We start from the raw sequence: 16,347 nt of genomic DNA on the forward strand, positions 1-16,347 counted from the left end.
AAGCTTGGAAGATTCACAGACTTCTGGGTCCCTGACATTCGGAGTGACCTCTTCGAAACTTTTGTGACGAGAGACCTGCTGGCTCCCAGACTCACCAAAGACAGCGCTAAGCTTTGATGTACTGCCTAAAATGAGGCACATTAAATATTTTCCGTGCACGAAAACTTTTTTTTTTTCTAAAGTTGGGTGGTGAAGCTTTCCCCGAAGTCTTTGCCCACAAGCAGTGCCAGCAGCTGTCTGGCAGACTGCAGTGTGCGGACGCTCACCGAGCGAGAGACTTCACATATGCTCCTCATATGCCCACTGAGGTCAGCAGGGCACCGGAGACCACAAACCCACCTCCTGATTCGCTCCAACACCAACACAACAAACACACACACTATCCCGCTGACTGACTCTTTGCGATAATAAAAAACTGACATGAGGCGTGAGCAAACGCTGACAAACGGATATGCAATCGAGGGTGGAGCTTCCAGTTGGGAAAGCAGGAGTTGGCGGTTTCACACCGAAACTTCATTAAGACACCCAGAGTGTGATGAGAGGAAGGGAATGCTGCCATTCTCTCTGCTGATCCGGCAGACCAAACACGCTACGCCAGCCACAAAGTGCCACATTGTTCCTGAAGTGTTAACTGCGAGAGGGCCTAAGACTCCGGCGGAGAGAATTTGCTATTAAATGCTACAAAGTGTGTGCGTAACTGGTGCAAATTAGAGCGAGGGAGATGAAAGAGCGTGTGTGAGTGACTGAAAGGGGATATTACAGTTGCGACAGGAGCTACTAATGAGCGCAAAATCATATGAGCTGTCAAAGAAAGAAAAGCCTTTCAAATAAATGCACATTTATTAGAGGGAAATGTGCCTGAACTCTGGAATTGTGGGTAACTAGGCCTTGCTTAGGGCAGAGGTGCAGTCATTACAGTTAAATCAACACTCCAGGGTGCTCTGGGAAACCTGGTGGCGTGTTAATCGTACCCAGGAGACGTGGAGACGGGTGCCTCTGGACCTCTGAGCGGTCTTGAAGCTGCTACTTTGCAGATGCAGAAGCTCGGTGCAAAACATTGGATGAATTGCTTGGTTTTCGATGAATAAAATTGGGTATAAGAATATGCAAAGTCATTAACAAAATGAAAGACTTGCAGCTGTCTCTAGTTTAAGCAAGACTCAACCAGACGGTATATTTGAAAACAAATCCAATATACCGAGGGTCATGACCCTTATTTATTTTACTCTCCACATGAAAAATTCCACTGAAAAGCCCTTTAGGGGTTAAAGGTTGGACAGTTCAACCAGACCTCTGGCCACTGAACAGACTGGAAGCCTTTCCTATCAGATCCCCTAAAAAAAATATTATATTATACCAGATGGTTGTGATGCTTAATGAACTGTCATGGCTTATCACGACAGAAGTGCCGCAGGTGGAAACAAGGAAATTAAGGATATTTTCACAGTGAAATTCACCAGTGGTTAGAAGTAATCTAAACACATAAGAGAGTCGGTCTTCAGCTGCACTGCGCCCCTCAACGGACTTGTGGTTCCCCAACTTCCCCAACGAATACAGCCAAGGTACATACACACACTCACACCATATGTCCATTAATCATGTTAATGTTTGTGTAAACTCATTATACTGGATGAAAGAATCAGCTGCAACACTGTTCAGCATTCAGATGTGGACACATATGAAAAGAAGGTAATATCTCAAGCCTCATTTACAACATTCTGGATATAATCAATGAAATGTGATTTTACTCAAGTCCAAACTTTTCAAACTCTCAATACAAAACTCTGCACTGAAACTCCTCGTGCATTAGACAGTTTATAACAGGCTACATAGAATTGATGTAAGTTTAAACAAAAAAAAACTTAAAACTTGCTGTACTTAAATTGATTTATATCCTCTACAGAAAAACATGACACTGAGTATATCCCATACTGATATTAACATAAATATTTTGTTAAAAACTGAACCTATGCTTTAAATCTGTATTTCACCTCAAGACGAAAACTGACCTGCTTTAACAACTGCAATAACACTGTTTAAAGAGGAAACCTGATCAACTGAGCCACGGTAACATGCAATTTTCTTCTATCAACTTAACACATCTTATTAGTAATGTTTCACAATAGTCCATATTACACAAAATACTATTACTGTATTAAAGCCCATTTAATCCCAGTGGTAACATTTGTGACCTGCATTCACTTAATGATCTGTTGAGTTACTGATGTGAAGCGAGTTGTGCAACTATAAATGGGATTCAGACTGTCTTGATTTCATCTGAACATTTTTTACATGCTACAAGACCAAAGCTGATTCATTCCAATTTGAGAGAGATCTGAGAGATGATGTCTTTTAAAGAGCGTATTATTGCTGCATTATTAAATCTGCTCTCTCTCAAATATTTACAGTATATGTAATCATATTATTGACCAATGGGAAACCCAGAGCACCACTGTGATGGATTCATTCTTATTATAAAATTGTAGATATTAAAGCATAATTGCAAGTAAAATAAATTAGCATTCTATTTTCAGCACAGTTGCTTGTTTATTAGGTAGATAAATACATATTGAAACCTTTATCCTTGCAACTGCGCTTTTTTACTTATTTTTTATTCCTTTTAGTAAAAGGCATGCAGCTTCACTGGTATCCAAAATAGGTTTATCTTCAAATCAACTTTTTTTTTTCTTTTTATTTAAATATTTCAGTGTTTAATACCATTCAATACTTGCAACATGGACACTACTGTATATGTTACAAGCCAACAACAGCTGTAAAACGAAGAAAAAAAAACTTTCATTGCATCTCCCGCTCACAATGCATGAAATCGCGACGATGCCAGTCTGAACAGAGATACGCGCTGCTGTCATTACATTATCGGTATTCAAATAACGCGATAATAGGCGTACTTACAGTCTCTCGGCATTCCTCGGGATTCCCCTGGGCACCGTCCTGAAGCCTTGACCCTGACAATCCACATGTGAGCCCGAACAACTGCACTTATGCGGGCATCCATTCACAGCAGAGCACAGCAGCCCGCACAGCACAGCCACTGTCCCCCAATACTTCACCCACCGCATCATAAATCCTCTGAGGCTGATAGCAGCCCAATAACAAAAGAAAGAAAAAAATATGCAAAAACAACTAAATAAATTAATGCGTAGCCTATATGAAAAACAAAAATGTATCCGCGTCTTGTCCACAGCCAATTAAATCCCGCGCGCGCAAAAAAAAAAAAAAAAATACAGGTAGCACAAGGGGTGAAAAAAAACTTAAAGATGAGCTATAATACCAGCATAAAATACTTCCAACTTTGAAAACTTCTCGAAATGCATCAGAAAAAGCTTTGCTCATTCAAACGCGAAGTTGCATCTGTCTCTCCACACCACTGAAACATACAGATGCGCAACAAAAGTTAGAAAAGCACATCGCGAACTAGGGGGGAAAAAAGCCCTTTGAAAAGTCTGCAAAATCATTCAAAATGTCCAAAACGATTTGTTCTCATTCTTCACCAATTGCGCTTTTTTTGGGTCCAGCATGCAAATCCTCATTGATAGTGATTGAGAAACTTCAGCGGAGCTCGTACCTATTGGATTTCCAGCCCCCAAACTCTGCGCTCCACACTCCTACTGGCTAATCTGCGTGATGTCATTCAGGGATATTTGGGGTCTCGACTCGAGAAGTTGTTGGGACAGCTTCAAATAACTCAGCCCGCTCTAAACGCTCGGTAACTTTGAGGGACGAACACGAAGTTATGAATTAGAAAGCGCCGTGCGAAAAGAAAAGGCACTTGTGTCATCTACGTTTTTATAAATCACAAAGATAAAAATCGCAATAAAACAAGACTGATATGATTACAGAGATTACAGAAGGGATTATTTAAGAATATATATATTTATTTTATTATATATTTATTTAGAATATATATGCTAAATAAATATATAATAAATTAAATTAATAAATACACAACCAATAAATGACTGTTTTAACTGAGAAAGTACAGTTATTACTAAAAGTTTAGTTGTATTATGCACTATATATGGAGACTTATGAAGGCAATTCTATTTAACTATATCATGCAGTGATTCAGATATATTCAAAATATTTTTGTGCAGATAATTTGAGTCCCATCACTCTTGAAATAGTTTCACATGATTCTTTCTTTTCTCATGATTTTTGGTCCACATTTTGCTGTCGTAGTGCCCCCGTCTGGTGAGAAACTACATCTAAACTCAAATTCCTTCCTCACTTTGAGAAACCACCGGTTTCACCATATTGAGAAGTTTACAATGGTTATGGAGATTTTTTAATTTTGTTATTCATTCCAGACACTGTCTTTGCATATTCACCTGAAATATGCAGGTTGCAGGCCTTATATGCATGAAAAAAAAGTTAAGTTAACGACATTAAAAAGTTTGTCAGAGCAATTTACTTTTAATAATAGATTAAAAGTAAGTGCTTCACAGAAAGTGTTCACTCCAGTCAGTAAAAGACTACAGATGTCTAGATAGGTTAAAGAATCACTCAATAATTTAAACATTTTAATGCTGTGTTCAGACCCTAAACGAGTAGCATAGAATCTTAGTTCAACACACTGAATCAATTGAATCAACGCCCATATGCCAGATTCATTTACTTCCATTATTCCTTCCGAAAGCAAAGTGAGGTGCATTAAGCGTCTGCTGAAGACTGCAGGTATGTGCGTGAAGTTAAGCTGCAAAACATGTGCTTTACACTTCCTTTAATGCACACACACATGGCCGCGAGTCCATAAATCTGTGATTTGTGTCAATAAGTGTGATGTGCCAGATTTACAGACTGCTTTATTCTATTCACTTGTTCACGTCAGGAGTGAGGAATGTCCAGAGAGCTTCCACCTGTGGAACGCTGTGGAGAATGAGCGTGATAGGGAGAGCAATACTCTACATGTGTCTGAGCTGTCTATCAGCTTCTCAAAGGTCAGACTTTCATGTGAAAAACTCTTACCCACGGAGTGACCCTCAAACAGCCATGTTGCACACTTAAGCACGATCGGGCTGTACAGCAGCAGAAGCATTTCTGTCTTACGCACTCAAATATATGTCTTTATTAAGGAAGAGTGTCATTTTCTTTGTAATTCTCAAGGAGCTGGACTGCAGACAGGATGCTTGTGCGCGTTGAGAGGCTGAGAAAAATAACAGCTGCCCTCAGGCAGAACATTTTCAGAAAAACATACACAGTCATAATGTGTTTAAAAACCGAGCACATGACATTACAAATAAGACAAATTGAACAAGAAAATAAATTGTGACTTATCTTTTAATCATAACTTGGCTGTTCTGAAAAAAGCTGAAATAAGTTAAAAGGTTAGTCATCAAATTGAATTGACCTACGGTTTCATTGAACTACACATAGCAATGAAATATGCACTATAAATGTCAAAACAAAGGATCTTATTTGTAAAGTGATACAAGTTTTGTGAGTTAAGGCCGGACAGTTGACATTAAACTGACCTTTCCATTTTATGTATTGCACCCAATGGAAAGCGAGTGGCCAGATTATGGAAAATCTTGGCATGGATGGTGTAGACCAGCACTTCTGGCAGGGAAGGAAAAGGAAAGGGCTAGCCAAAGACCTGTCTGAGGAAAAAAGCCATTAGCATACCATGAGACATGAGACTGCTTTTAAATGGAACACTTGAACATAAAAAGAAATCCAAACTTTTCAGCAATTACGTAAATCTCTCAGCCTATCCGTTTGCCGTGAGGGGGAAGGGGGTTGGTTTGCCTCATATAGATTTTCCCTCACTCCATATATTCCCTTTCTTTGTCAGTTTGTATGCATTTTACATTGTCGTTCTGCTCTGTAGCTTTGTAACTGAGAAGAGCAGGGAAGGATTTCTCATCTTCCTGGGTGGAAATTTCCTCCCTTTAGCTAACACAGAACTGAGAAAAACAGTCAAACATTTAATTCCACAGCAAAATTTACTTTATGGCTCATAGATTTCCACTTTTGTCCCGTTTGTATCCCAGCCAACGGCTGTTAACCCACATTATGGATCTTAATTCTTTCCCACAAGCAAACGGAGCACGAATGGGAAGTTGCTTATTTCTCTCAGGCATCAGTTTGCATTGTTGTCTGGCACCTCTGCGAACTGCTGCTGGGTGATAATTGGAAAGACAGCCTCCCTCTGTAGCATCCTGCTGTCTGCACAGTGGCCACTTCAACCAGAGGCCCAAGCTTCCTGTGTGCGAGTCTCCAGAGCCAACTCTGCGTGTGCCCATGAGGCAGCAAGACCTCAGCTGCTGCTGCTGCCACATAGAACTGCTAATTACATGCACATTGTCCTAGCTTGTACGAACAGGGGCGGGCAGGAGGCGGAGAGGGGAGAGTATCGGGAGGTGGAGAGTTGTGACAGGGGCCTGCCAGGAACAACATCCTGGGGTCCCTCGGACACACACGCTGTCGGGGCCTGGGCCTCGTGAGTTTCAGACAGCCAGAAAGGCTCGGCTCAAGTTGTGTGCTAATCCACAGAATGGCATACGCTCTTTTTGATTCTTGTCCTTCAGTTTTAGCAAACAAACACATGGGGAAACTATGGCCAGATGTTGCCTTGCAGAATGATTTGTTTGTAATTCTACAAGCTCACATTCCTTGAGAACTGCTCGAGCCCTGCAGACATCATTGGTTATGCCAAACCTGAGGTGTTTTTTTAAACGAAGTTGACCTTTGACCTGGCTCTGATGTCAGAATTTGCAACATTTGATGTTGAACCCTGGGACGCAAGCATTCCTGCAGAATTTCCCACTCGCGCCTGTTCAATTACTCACGGCTGGCAGGCAAAAGAATGTTTAAAACGATGTGCGTCCTACGTAATAGGAACAATGGGAATGAAACTGAACGGAGAAACTCCAACAAAAACAACAACAACATCCAAGCCTTTTCTTTCCAGTTGTAGGAAGTGCACAATTAGATGGGCTCATTGCTACAATCAGAAAGGTTTTGTAATGTGGAAGTGGTTAATATGGTTGATCTTTTTCAGAGAATGGGATGAGGACTGGATGGGTGGGAGGTGGGATCTATCTGGTGCCCTTCCGCTCCTCGTGCCTCTATCAGGATTAGCCTATAAACAGTTCCATATGTGGGGCTAACCCTGACGCTACAATGTAAGACTTTTTCCACCGGTATGACTGGAAGATTGATGATCCAATTTACTAGGGAGTTATCATGGACCCGAATGCTCAAAAGAACTAAGAGGAGCGGCCAGCTGTTGGCTCTTCTGCCTCAATTTTTCCTTCGACCGGAATTTAATCTGCATACAGGGAAATGGAGAAGTAATGTTCGTGTGGTCAGATGCAAGTCTCTCAGTGCAGTTGATAAACTTTACACTCCTCCCCTGACTGTTCCCAGAGACTCACTCAGGGGCTAGACCAATCTCCATCCAAGGGAATAAGGTTTTTTGTGACTGGATGATTATAGGTTGCTTGCGTAGAGGTCTTAGCAAGAGTCTAATGTTCTTGCTCATCTCAGCGTGCTTTAATCTAATCAAACAAGAAACCAAAAACAACACCCCACAAAAACACAAATCAAATTTTCGCATTGACATCTCCAACTGTGACCTCATAGGCAGTCTCAAACATACAGCAAAGCCGTCACTCATTATTAAGATTCTCCCCGACCAAACGGTCCTGCCCGGACTACATTTGTGGTTCAGTAATAATCTGTAATTAACACCAACCTCTGAGATCAGCATCCTGATTGAGTCCAGCATATGCAGGCCACATGCACTGACCTCTGCCTCTTTCAGTCTGCTGCTCAAGAGCTGTTTACATAGTGACGTCCTACTAGAATTCATCAGACTCTCTTTTGGGAGGCTTTAAGAAATTTTGGGCTGAACTTGTACTTTTTAGCCAGGAGCAACCGTTAGCGATTGGCCATCGGAGAGCTATTTGTAGACATCACAGCCAGGCCTGTAGACACTGCAGCCTTCGGTCTTCACGGGACTGCGGTTGACAGAGCTGACCCTGTGCTGGCCAGCATCCATCTCTCACAGCACTGTGATTGCCTGACGGTCTGTTTTTGATTCTCTCCTGAAATTCTGTCTGACCAGAAATTGTTATTAATTATCAAAACTTTGCTAAGTCTATCACTTTCTGGCTTGGCTGGCCACACAGTTTCCCCCCATTGGCTTTTTTTGTTTTGTTTTGTTTTGTTTTGTTTTGTTTTTCAGGGAACCGAAATGAAGCCAAATGCAACACAAGTAGACCTTTTGAGGGTTTCACGGATTTAAATCAAAGAAACAAAGTTTTGGGGGAGCGGAACGGGGGTGTGCAGGACAAGCTATTGAAAAACAGCAAGGTTTGAAATCCCCAGCAAGGCATTTTAATTAACCCGACTTGAAAAAGCGAATTTTGTCCATGAGAGAATGGTAACAGGACTGAGGGCTAAGGGGTCTCTGTTGGTAACAGCGAGAGGTTGGTTAAGAAAGCCTCACGGTTCAGAGAGGGTGAAGTCACACAAAGACTCAACAAGGCTAAACAATGACCTCCTTTTCTCACTCAGACTTTTGTCAACATGAGAAAATTAGAAATGCTACGCATTATTAGGAGAACCCTGGAAGGTGGAGGTCGAATGCCAACCCCTTTTTCATTGACAGGAGAGTTTAGCAGCTGTGTTGCTGTTTACTTTGAATGGGCTGGAAATGCCTCGAGTGGCCTGGGCCCAAAGAAAACAATGTTCAGTGCTGAACTGGCAGTGGGAACTCAATCCCTCAGCAAGCAAGCGGGCCGCAGTCTGACATGGGCACCGAGGCTCTGGCTCTATCAGCCTGATATTATGTTTACAGCGGCTCCACTGTACAAAGGAGGAGAAAACAGATGAGAGAAAAAGGCTGAGCTGAGCAAACGCAACACTGTGTGGTGACTAAAATGAGTAGGGAAGGACTCCAGTCCATAAAACCGCAATTGTGTGCCATTGAAGCAATAGACTTGAGGCTGATTGAACTAGATCAGTTGGCCTACTTCGGGACACAGTGTGGGGATCGCAGTGCTTTTGCAACTTTCTTTGGAAACTTCGACAGCGATTACCACCGAATGAGGCACTTTAACAATGGCACTAGTGTTGCAAGGCATATGTGGAAACAGGAATTTGACAGGATTCCATAGGAAGTTAAATGTGCCAATTCACGGTGGGTGCTTTAAGTGTGGCTTATAAAAGGAACCCCATTGGTCTGAATGGGTTATGTGCTTTTGATTATTGTTGGTGTGATCTACAGGACTGATTTCATTAATTTATTCCACCTGACTAAATATATGCAGTAAGCTGTGTGCTGCTACTGCTTGGGTCCGATGCAATGCCTTTGCCTTTCTCTCCTACTCTCTCTCCTCGTCTTTTTCTTTCTCGAATGAGGGCTTGTGTGGATTCTGGATGTGGCGCTGAGGTGAAGGAAGTGATTATCAATGGCAGACTCAACTTGTCAGAATGTGTTATAGCTGGATTTAAACTATATCACCACTTTGTATCATCACTTTGAGAGGGGACGCCCTCCCTGCCTTGCCATGCCCATCCCAGGCTTCAGCTAGTCCAAAGAGAGTATAAATAACCGCTGTCAACCATCAAGATGATTCATAATAAAAATAAATAATCTTAAAGTTCTTGGACTGGTTTTGTTTAACTTGGATTGGCAAGTGATGCTAGGAAACAGGCTCAGGTTTGAAGGGCCAATCTTAAACATGACAACCATGAACTGCATGTCCTACATTGGGTCTCTGTATCTAGCTTTCTGCCATTTCTATTTAGCCTCGAGTAAAGTGATGACAGGGAATGCTAGGGAAAGAGGAGGAATAAGATCAGGAAATGTTGCAGGCCAGGTCTGAACTTGCACTATCAGCACCACACTTCAATGTGTCAGAGCATGGGCACTAACTTCCAGTGATCTTTGATCCCTTTTTCAATGTAGAGGGAAATAGCCACAGTAAAAACAGAGGCCTTACAAACACATTTCCACATGTCACTTTGTCTAAGTCGAAAGAGGGGCCAGCACAAAATTGCTCTTTCCTTGTTTGAACTGCCAGTTCCACTCAGGTTCTCTGTAGACTGATCGCAGAACCACAGAGGAATATGGAGCTTCCAGAGACGAGAGCCCCTTGTGTAAAACCCAGCTGTCATTTACTAGTTCCTGAAGTAAGAGTATCCTATCTTTTCTGCAGAGTGGCCCTAATAAGTGTGATATCCCCAAATGCATTGCTTTGAGTGATGGATGTGACTGGCCAGAAGAAGAAATGCTTTCACTTCCATGCAAATTAAAATATTAGTCTAGATATCAGTCATGTACAAAAACAATTACAAACATTTCTCAGAACTTGCGTAAAAGCTCCAACGAAAAATGAGTTAAATCTATGACAGACTCGAGGTGACGTGGTTCACTGTCCCGGTCAAAGCGTTGACTGGACAAGGACAGTGTATCAAGTCCACGGTCATTTAATACTAAAGAGTCACAGCTGTATCTTGACCCCAAGTGCAGGATGGAAAACTATTCCAGGAGTTGCTGTTGCATGGCTCCATGTTACCGAGCACTCTCCACTAAACCCGCAATGCTAGCCTGTGTAGTGGGGCAATGATGCAGTGTAGGACTATAGCTATAACACACATACCAAGGAGTGAAACTAGCCCACCTACTCTCAAATGAACTAACTGCTGTCAAACCACTGCAATTAGCCTCCTACACTTACCAAGGAGGCCACGAATACCCATGCCACAAATACTGGCCTAGTAACCCTACCTGGCTTCTTAAGCAAAACTGGCTATCTGCTGAACTACACCGTTGTAATGGTACTCCAGTGTGCCCAGCTTAACAAACCAAAACCAGCATGGAAATGGAATTCAATTATGCAATTCCTTATATTAAATTAAAAGTAATCTGACATCTAGAGGCTGATATTCTAGCAATACAACCATGTGAAACATAGTTGTCCATGACACCTATCAATATAACATACACACATAAAAGCTGTCGTTTTATGTCCTCCATTCAGTTAACTGCCTTTCCTTCACATGGCTGCAACATACTTTATCACCTTCCACCATCCTCAACTCCACCTATTGTCTGACACGTCTTAGCCTCTAGCTCTGTTCCCTGTTGTTTAACTTGCACTCAGGGATTGCAGTCTGGACATCTGTTTAATCCATCTACTATGTTTTTTGCACCTTGTTTTTGACTTTCAACACATTAATTATTGTATTGTTAATGTTTCTTTAAGTATACTGGACCTGTTCTGTTACCTCTAGAGATTTGATTCACTGTATTCCGCATGCATGACTGGCAGAAAGTTTGCTCAGAGGATAATTATATGACTAACATTACCATAATTGCTTCAGTTAATAAAGAGATGTTAATTTCAAGACAGTGGTCTGACTGAATTAATGCAAACTCCTTCAGTAACTTGTACAGTCAAACTAAATTCACCTCAGGGAATCATCCAACATATTCAAGTGGAATTTCCCGTTTGCAATCCACTGAGCAATACCCAAAATCCACAATTCAAATGTTAGTGATATGCGACACTAAACCTACACTGTACAAAAACAAATCCTGATAGAATTATGTATAAAGCAACATTACACCATTTATAGTTTTTCGAACATATATGGTAAGATGAATTTTATTAAACCACTGAATTTTATTATTTTTTTACATTGTAGAGAACTACAACAATATGACTCTTTAACTGCTCAGGAGCTCTTGGCCATCGCATCTCAGATTTTTAATAAATACCGGATCCCCCACATGATGACATCAGTGATTTAGAGTTGCAGTCTGGTCAAGGTTACAGTCATGTTAATTGCACTTGGCCCAACCACTGCGAGTGTGGTCTGTAAATGGGATACTGCCCATAAAATCATAAAATAGAGTCAGAGGCAATGACTGTTTCTGGGGTCCACCATCACTCCAAATCCTGTAAAGGATAAATCAGTGACAAATCCAGAGACAGCTGCACAGCAAGACAGTGTGCTTACAAATTTTGAAAAAATAAATAAATAAATAAAAAAACTTTATTTGCTGCAGAATGGCATGATGAATAATGATCTAATGACTGAGGTTAACTGTGAACAACTTATTTAGTTTCTCAACGATGCAGATAGATATAGATATAGATATATAGATTTAGATATAGTTTTGTGAGGTGCTGTAAAAGGTGTGGCAAGATGTCAGATTTCTATAGATTTAAAAAGATTCAGGACCAGTGTTAGGAAACATTACTTAAAATGTGTTACATTATTGCATCCTTGATAACATAATTAAATGTTAGATTTTTAGGTAACACTTTATGGTAAGGGTACATGAATTACCATGAATTCATGCATAAATTAATATGTGAATTATGCATTACTTCATGCATTAATATATCATGAATTATCAGGAACTAACATGAGTTCAAAGTCTTTCATTCATGACTTCATGGATGAACAACACCTTAATTAAGACATTAATCATGATTTATGATTTATTACGCATGATCATGATGTTTTCTTTGTTCGCAAAAAAACAAGGTCTTTACTATCCGTTGTGGATAAAGCTATGCTTATGGTACATGATTCAAAAATACATTATTTTGTGCATGTAAGACTACTTGAATTATTAAAGGAATATACAAAAATCCACATTACCTCATGCATGCATACAGGCTAGAACAGTATATCAATTAATGTGAGAACTAATGTTTTTCATTAAATATGATATGAATTATCAAGCATGTTCATATCTTCTTCATAGTAGCCTGCAGGTAAATGTACATTGGCCAATCACAGCACATAGTATGTGAATTCTGTTGACATCCAAATACAGTAGTCACAACGCTATCTCTCGACCAATTCGTACGTATTTTACGAGGTGGCAAATTCGTACAACCTCACTCGTACAATTTTGTACGATTTGTCTAAACCCCAGTGATGGGTAGGTTTAGGGGCGGGGTTGAGTGTAGGTCATTCGTACTAATTCATACGAATTGGCAACTCATAAAATATGTATAATTTGGCAAAAATCGTATGAATTTGTACGAGTGAGGTCGTACGAATTAGCCACCTCGTAAAATATGTACGAATTGCTGTGAGATCGGGCTGGAAGTCATCACCAGCTAAGCATTAACTTCTCATGACTTCCCCTCAACTAAAGTGGTGACTTCATATACCATGAACTTTAAGTGCCTTTATATCTGAAAACTTTACAAAACCATACATGTTTTTCTTTTTTCTTTACGATAGCTGAAGCTGCAGGCTCCTGCTCACAAAAACCCCTGCAGCTAACATATAATTCCATTTTCTGCACTCTATACCATATAAAGGACAAGTTTGTATATGTACTGCCATGTTTGTGCCATTTATTTGATCAGTTTATTTTTATTTTTATTCAACATTAAATATTTAATGAGGAGTCTCTAAAAGGTGTCTTCTTACTTTAAAAAAAGACCAAGCTGTTTGTGAAACATACTATGTGCTCTGATTGGCCAATGTTGGGGTCTGTACATTTACCTGCAGGCTACTATGAAGAAGATATGAACATGCTTGATATATCATATCATATTTAATGAAAATTAGTTCTCACATTAATTGATATACTGTTCTAGCCTGTATACATGCATGAGGTAATGTGGATTTTTGTATATTCCTTTAATAATTCAAGTAGTCTTACACGCACAAAATAATGTATTTTTGAATCATGTACCATAAGCATAGCTTTATTCACAATGGATAGTAAAGACCTTGTTTTTGTTTTTTTTGTAAACAAAGAAAACATCATGATAATGCGTAATAAATCATAAATCATGATGATGTACTCACCTTAGTTAATGTCTTAATTAAGGTGTTGTTCATCCATGAAGTCATGAATTAAAGACTTTGAACTCATGTTAGTATCTGATAATTCATGACATATTAATGCATGAAGTAATGCATAATTCACACATTAATTTATGCATGAATTCATGGTAATTCATGTACCCTTACCGTAAAGTGTTACCGATTTTTACTTAACTAAAATGTAAATTCATCAAGTTGCTACGTTTTTTAGAAGTGTCTTCCAGAACGGTAGCATGTTTGACTTGCAAGCATTTTGTTCAAAATTTGAAAAATGTGGAAAACTTTGTTCAGTTGTTGTTTTGTTGCATCATATACTGTGTGTGTGCATAATAATGTAAAAAGGTAACATAACATTTATTGCAAAGTAACAAATAAACTACAAATTACAAAAAAAGTTGAAAAAAAGAAGAGAAAGTGCATATGTCTAAATTATAGGTGTTAAAGGACAAATAACATGTTAGCTGGGTTATCTAAGGCAACCTACTCCCCAAAAAACAGCTTTGAATAGTACAAGTTGATTCAAAACACATCTATATAATAATTAGGAAAAAGAAAAAAAAAATCATTTAATCATTCTCTTTCTATTTCACATGTACTCATTTTCCTCTAGAATAGCAAATAACAAATTGAAGTCCATATACAGTAATCTTCATATGTAAATCCTCAATCCCATCATTTTAGGTGCGCATTGACATTTTGAATTGAGGTCAGGAATGATGTTTATCCTATTTAATGCTTGTGCTATTATGAAATTATTATCAATATCCTTCTGAAACCCCCCACATTATTTAGGGTCCACCTCATAATACCTGTCTGAAGAAAAGAAAACGTCAGGATTGAGAGGCCGAGTTGCTTTTGATTAGTGTGACAGATCTCAAGGCAGGAGCAGAGACTCAGGAAGAGTGAATGGATGAAGGTCTGTGGCTAATAACAAACACCCCTTACTGGGGGTTGAGCAGGGGGTCTACGAGAGGGGCTCAGTGGGTGTCTGAACTAGGCTAATATAAATGTAAGGGAAGGGCTTTGAGCAAGGTCTCTGCCAGACCTCCACTGAGCCGCTGCCAAGCCAACACGTCTTCCTGGTCTTTCACAGTGCATCTTCCAAGCTTCTTGATCACCGCTGAGCTCATTTAAAGCTCCTGCTTCTCTGCATTTCCTCTCCTTTATCTCAATCTGCACTCCTTACTAAAGACTTCCCTGGCTGGCTGGCACAGGTGATTCTCATTATGTGGCTTTGAAGTGGGAGTGGCGCGGGAGGGGAGATGGTGGATCAATGATAAGCCTCCGTTCTCCTGCCATGGACCTATTCCCAATGATTCCCATTACTGCCGTGCCCCGGGCCCAGCATGGGCCTGCTGCTTGCCATTAAGACCCCTCCATGCTGATGGATAGAACTTTGTATCCAGGAAAAAAAGTCTGTGCAGAATGAAAATGCATCTGTTGAACAATGACAAATCATTTCTTTATCAATTTTGAATAAAGCATCCGTTATGGAGGCCATGTGGACGATCTCAAAAAGAGTTCATGAGGTTGTGTTCGGTACTGGTGCTCTAGGAAGCCAACTGCTTGGTCTAGCGCAATGTGGTCCTGTAAAGCATGCTCACATTAACGGTTCCTTTATCAGTCATTTAGTTGTAAGGTACTCCCTTGTCTTCTCATTTACATCCGGGTTTTGGAAACAACACCGGGTTGATCTAGGGAACAGAGACAAAGACGCGAGAAAACACAGTCAGTGAAGCTGAAATGGCCCCAGTCGAGGGTATTACAGGCATTTAGCGCTGCCAGGGAAAGTATTTGTTTGAAGCCTTTACGTTTTGGTTAGCTGCTCTTTATATCCGGCACGATTTATCGCTGTTTTGATTGCCCTTTCTGTTATCGCACCGGCAGTGTTTTCACTGGCCGTGAGGAATGTGAGCAGGAATGTGTTGATGTTACTGTAAAGCCCAACACGCATCTCCTACTCAGCACCTCCATCTCAGACCGATAAGAGCCTCTATCAGATTGGAAAGAATGTAACTGGCACAACCTGCCAGATGTCTCGCTGTAACCCACTCCCTGGAGTTAGGGGCCCCTAATACACACTCTCAAGGAGCCGATGCAAACGTTGGAGACAAACTTTTTGAATGATACAGAAACTCAAGTAAATCAAACCGTCAAATGGGACCTTGCACCAAATTCTAGGGCTGTAGGGAATGATGAGAAATGCATGTGGACCGTTCAGCTGACTCTAATGCACCGTGTCAAGTGGGCTTTAAGATAAACACTTGACTGACTGGACTGATATTGAACATGTGATGTTGGGTGGGATCGAGTATGGAGCACCTGCAATAGTCCTGGCCCCAGCAGCACTGCAACCCTGGAAGCGAGGGTTATCTGGAAAGACTTGCTGGATCTCGATCAAGCTTTGTTCCATCTTTAACACCCTTGCAAATCCACACATGCACGCACACAGGTTCCTTGTTAATGAAGCTCAGAATACGAGTCGAAGAGGTCAACTTTACAGCAATGGTGTCC

The 16,347-nt window shown here is 40.6% G+C and overlaps 1 protein-coding gene across 1 annotated transcript in view; it reads right to left on the bottom strand.

Moving 5' to 3' along the window:
* The window catches only part of slit3 (slit homolog 3 (Drosophila)), a 174,755-nt gene extending 171,170 nt beyond the window's left edge, over nt 1-3,585 (bottom strand). The window contains exon 1 of the mRNA XM_058798199.1: nt 2,914-3,585. Within this exon, the coding sequence (XP_058654182.1) occupies nt 2,914-3,083 (170 nt within the window). The 5' untranslated portion in view covers nt 3,084-3,585. The remainder of the gene's footprint in view (nt 1-2,913) is intronic.
* Nucleotides 3,586-16,347: the final 12,762 nt, after the last annotated feature.

This window comes from Onychostoma macrolepis, chromosome 14, assembly GCF_012432095.1.
Source record: "Onychostoma macrolepis isolate SWU-2019 chromosome 14, ASM1243209v1, whole genome shotgun sequence".
Classification (NCBI taxonomy): domain Eukaryota; kingdom Metazoa; phylum Chordata; class Actinopteri; order Cypriniformes; family Cyprinidae; genus Onychostoma; species Onychostoma macrolepis.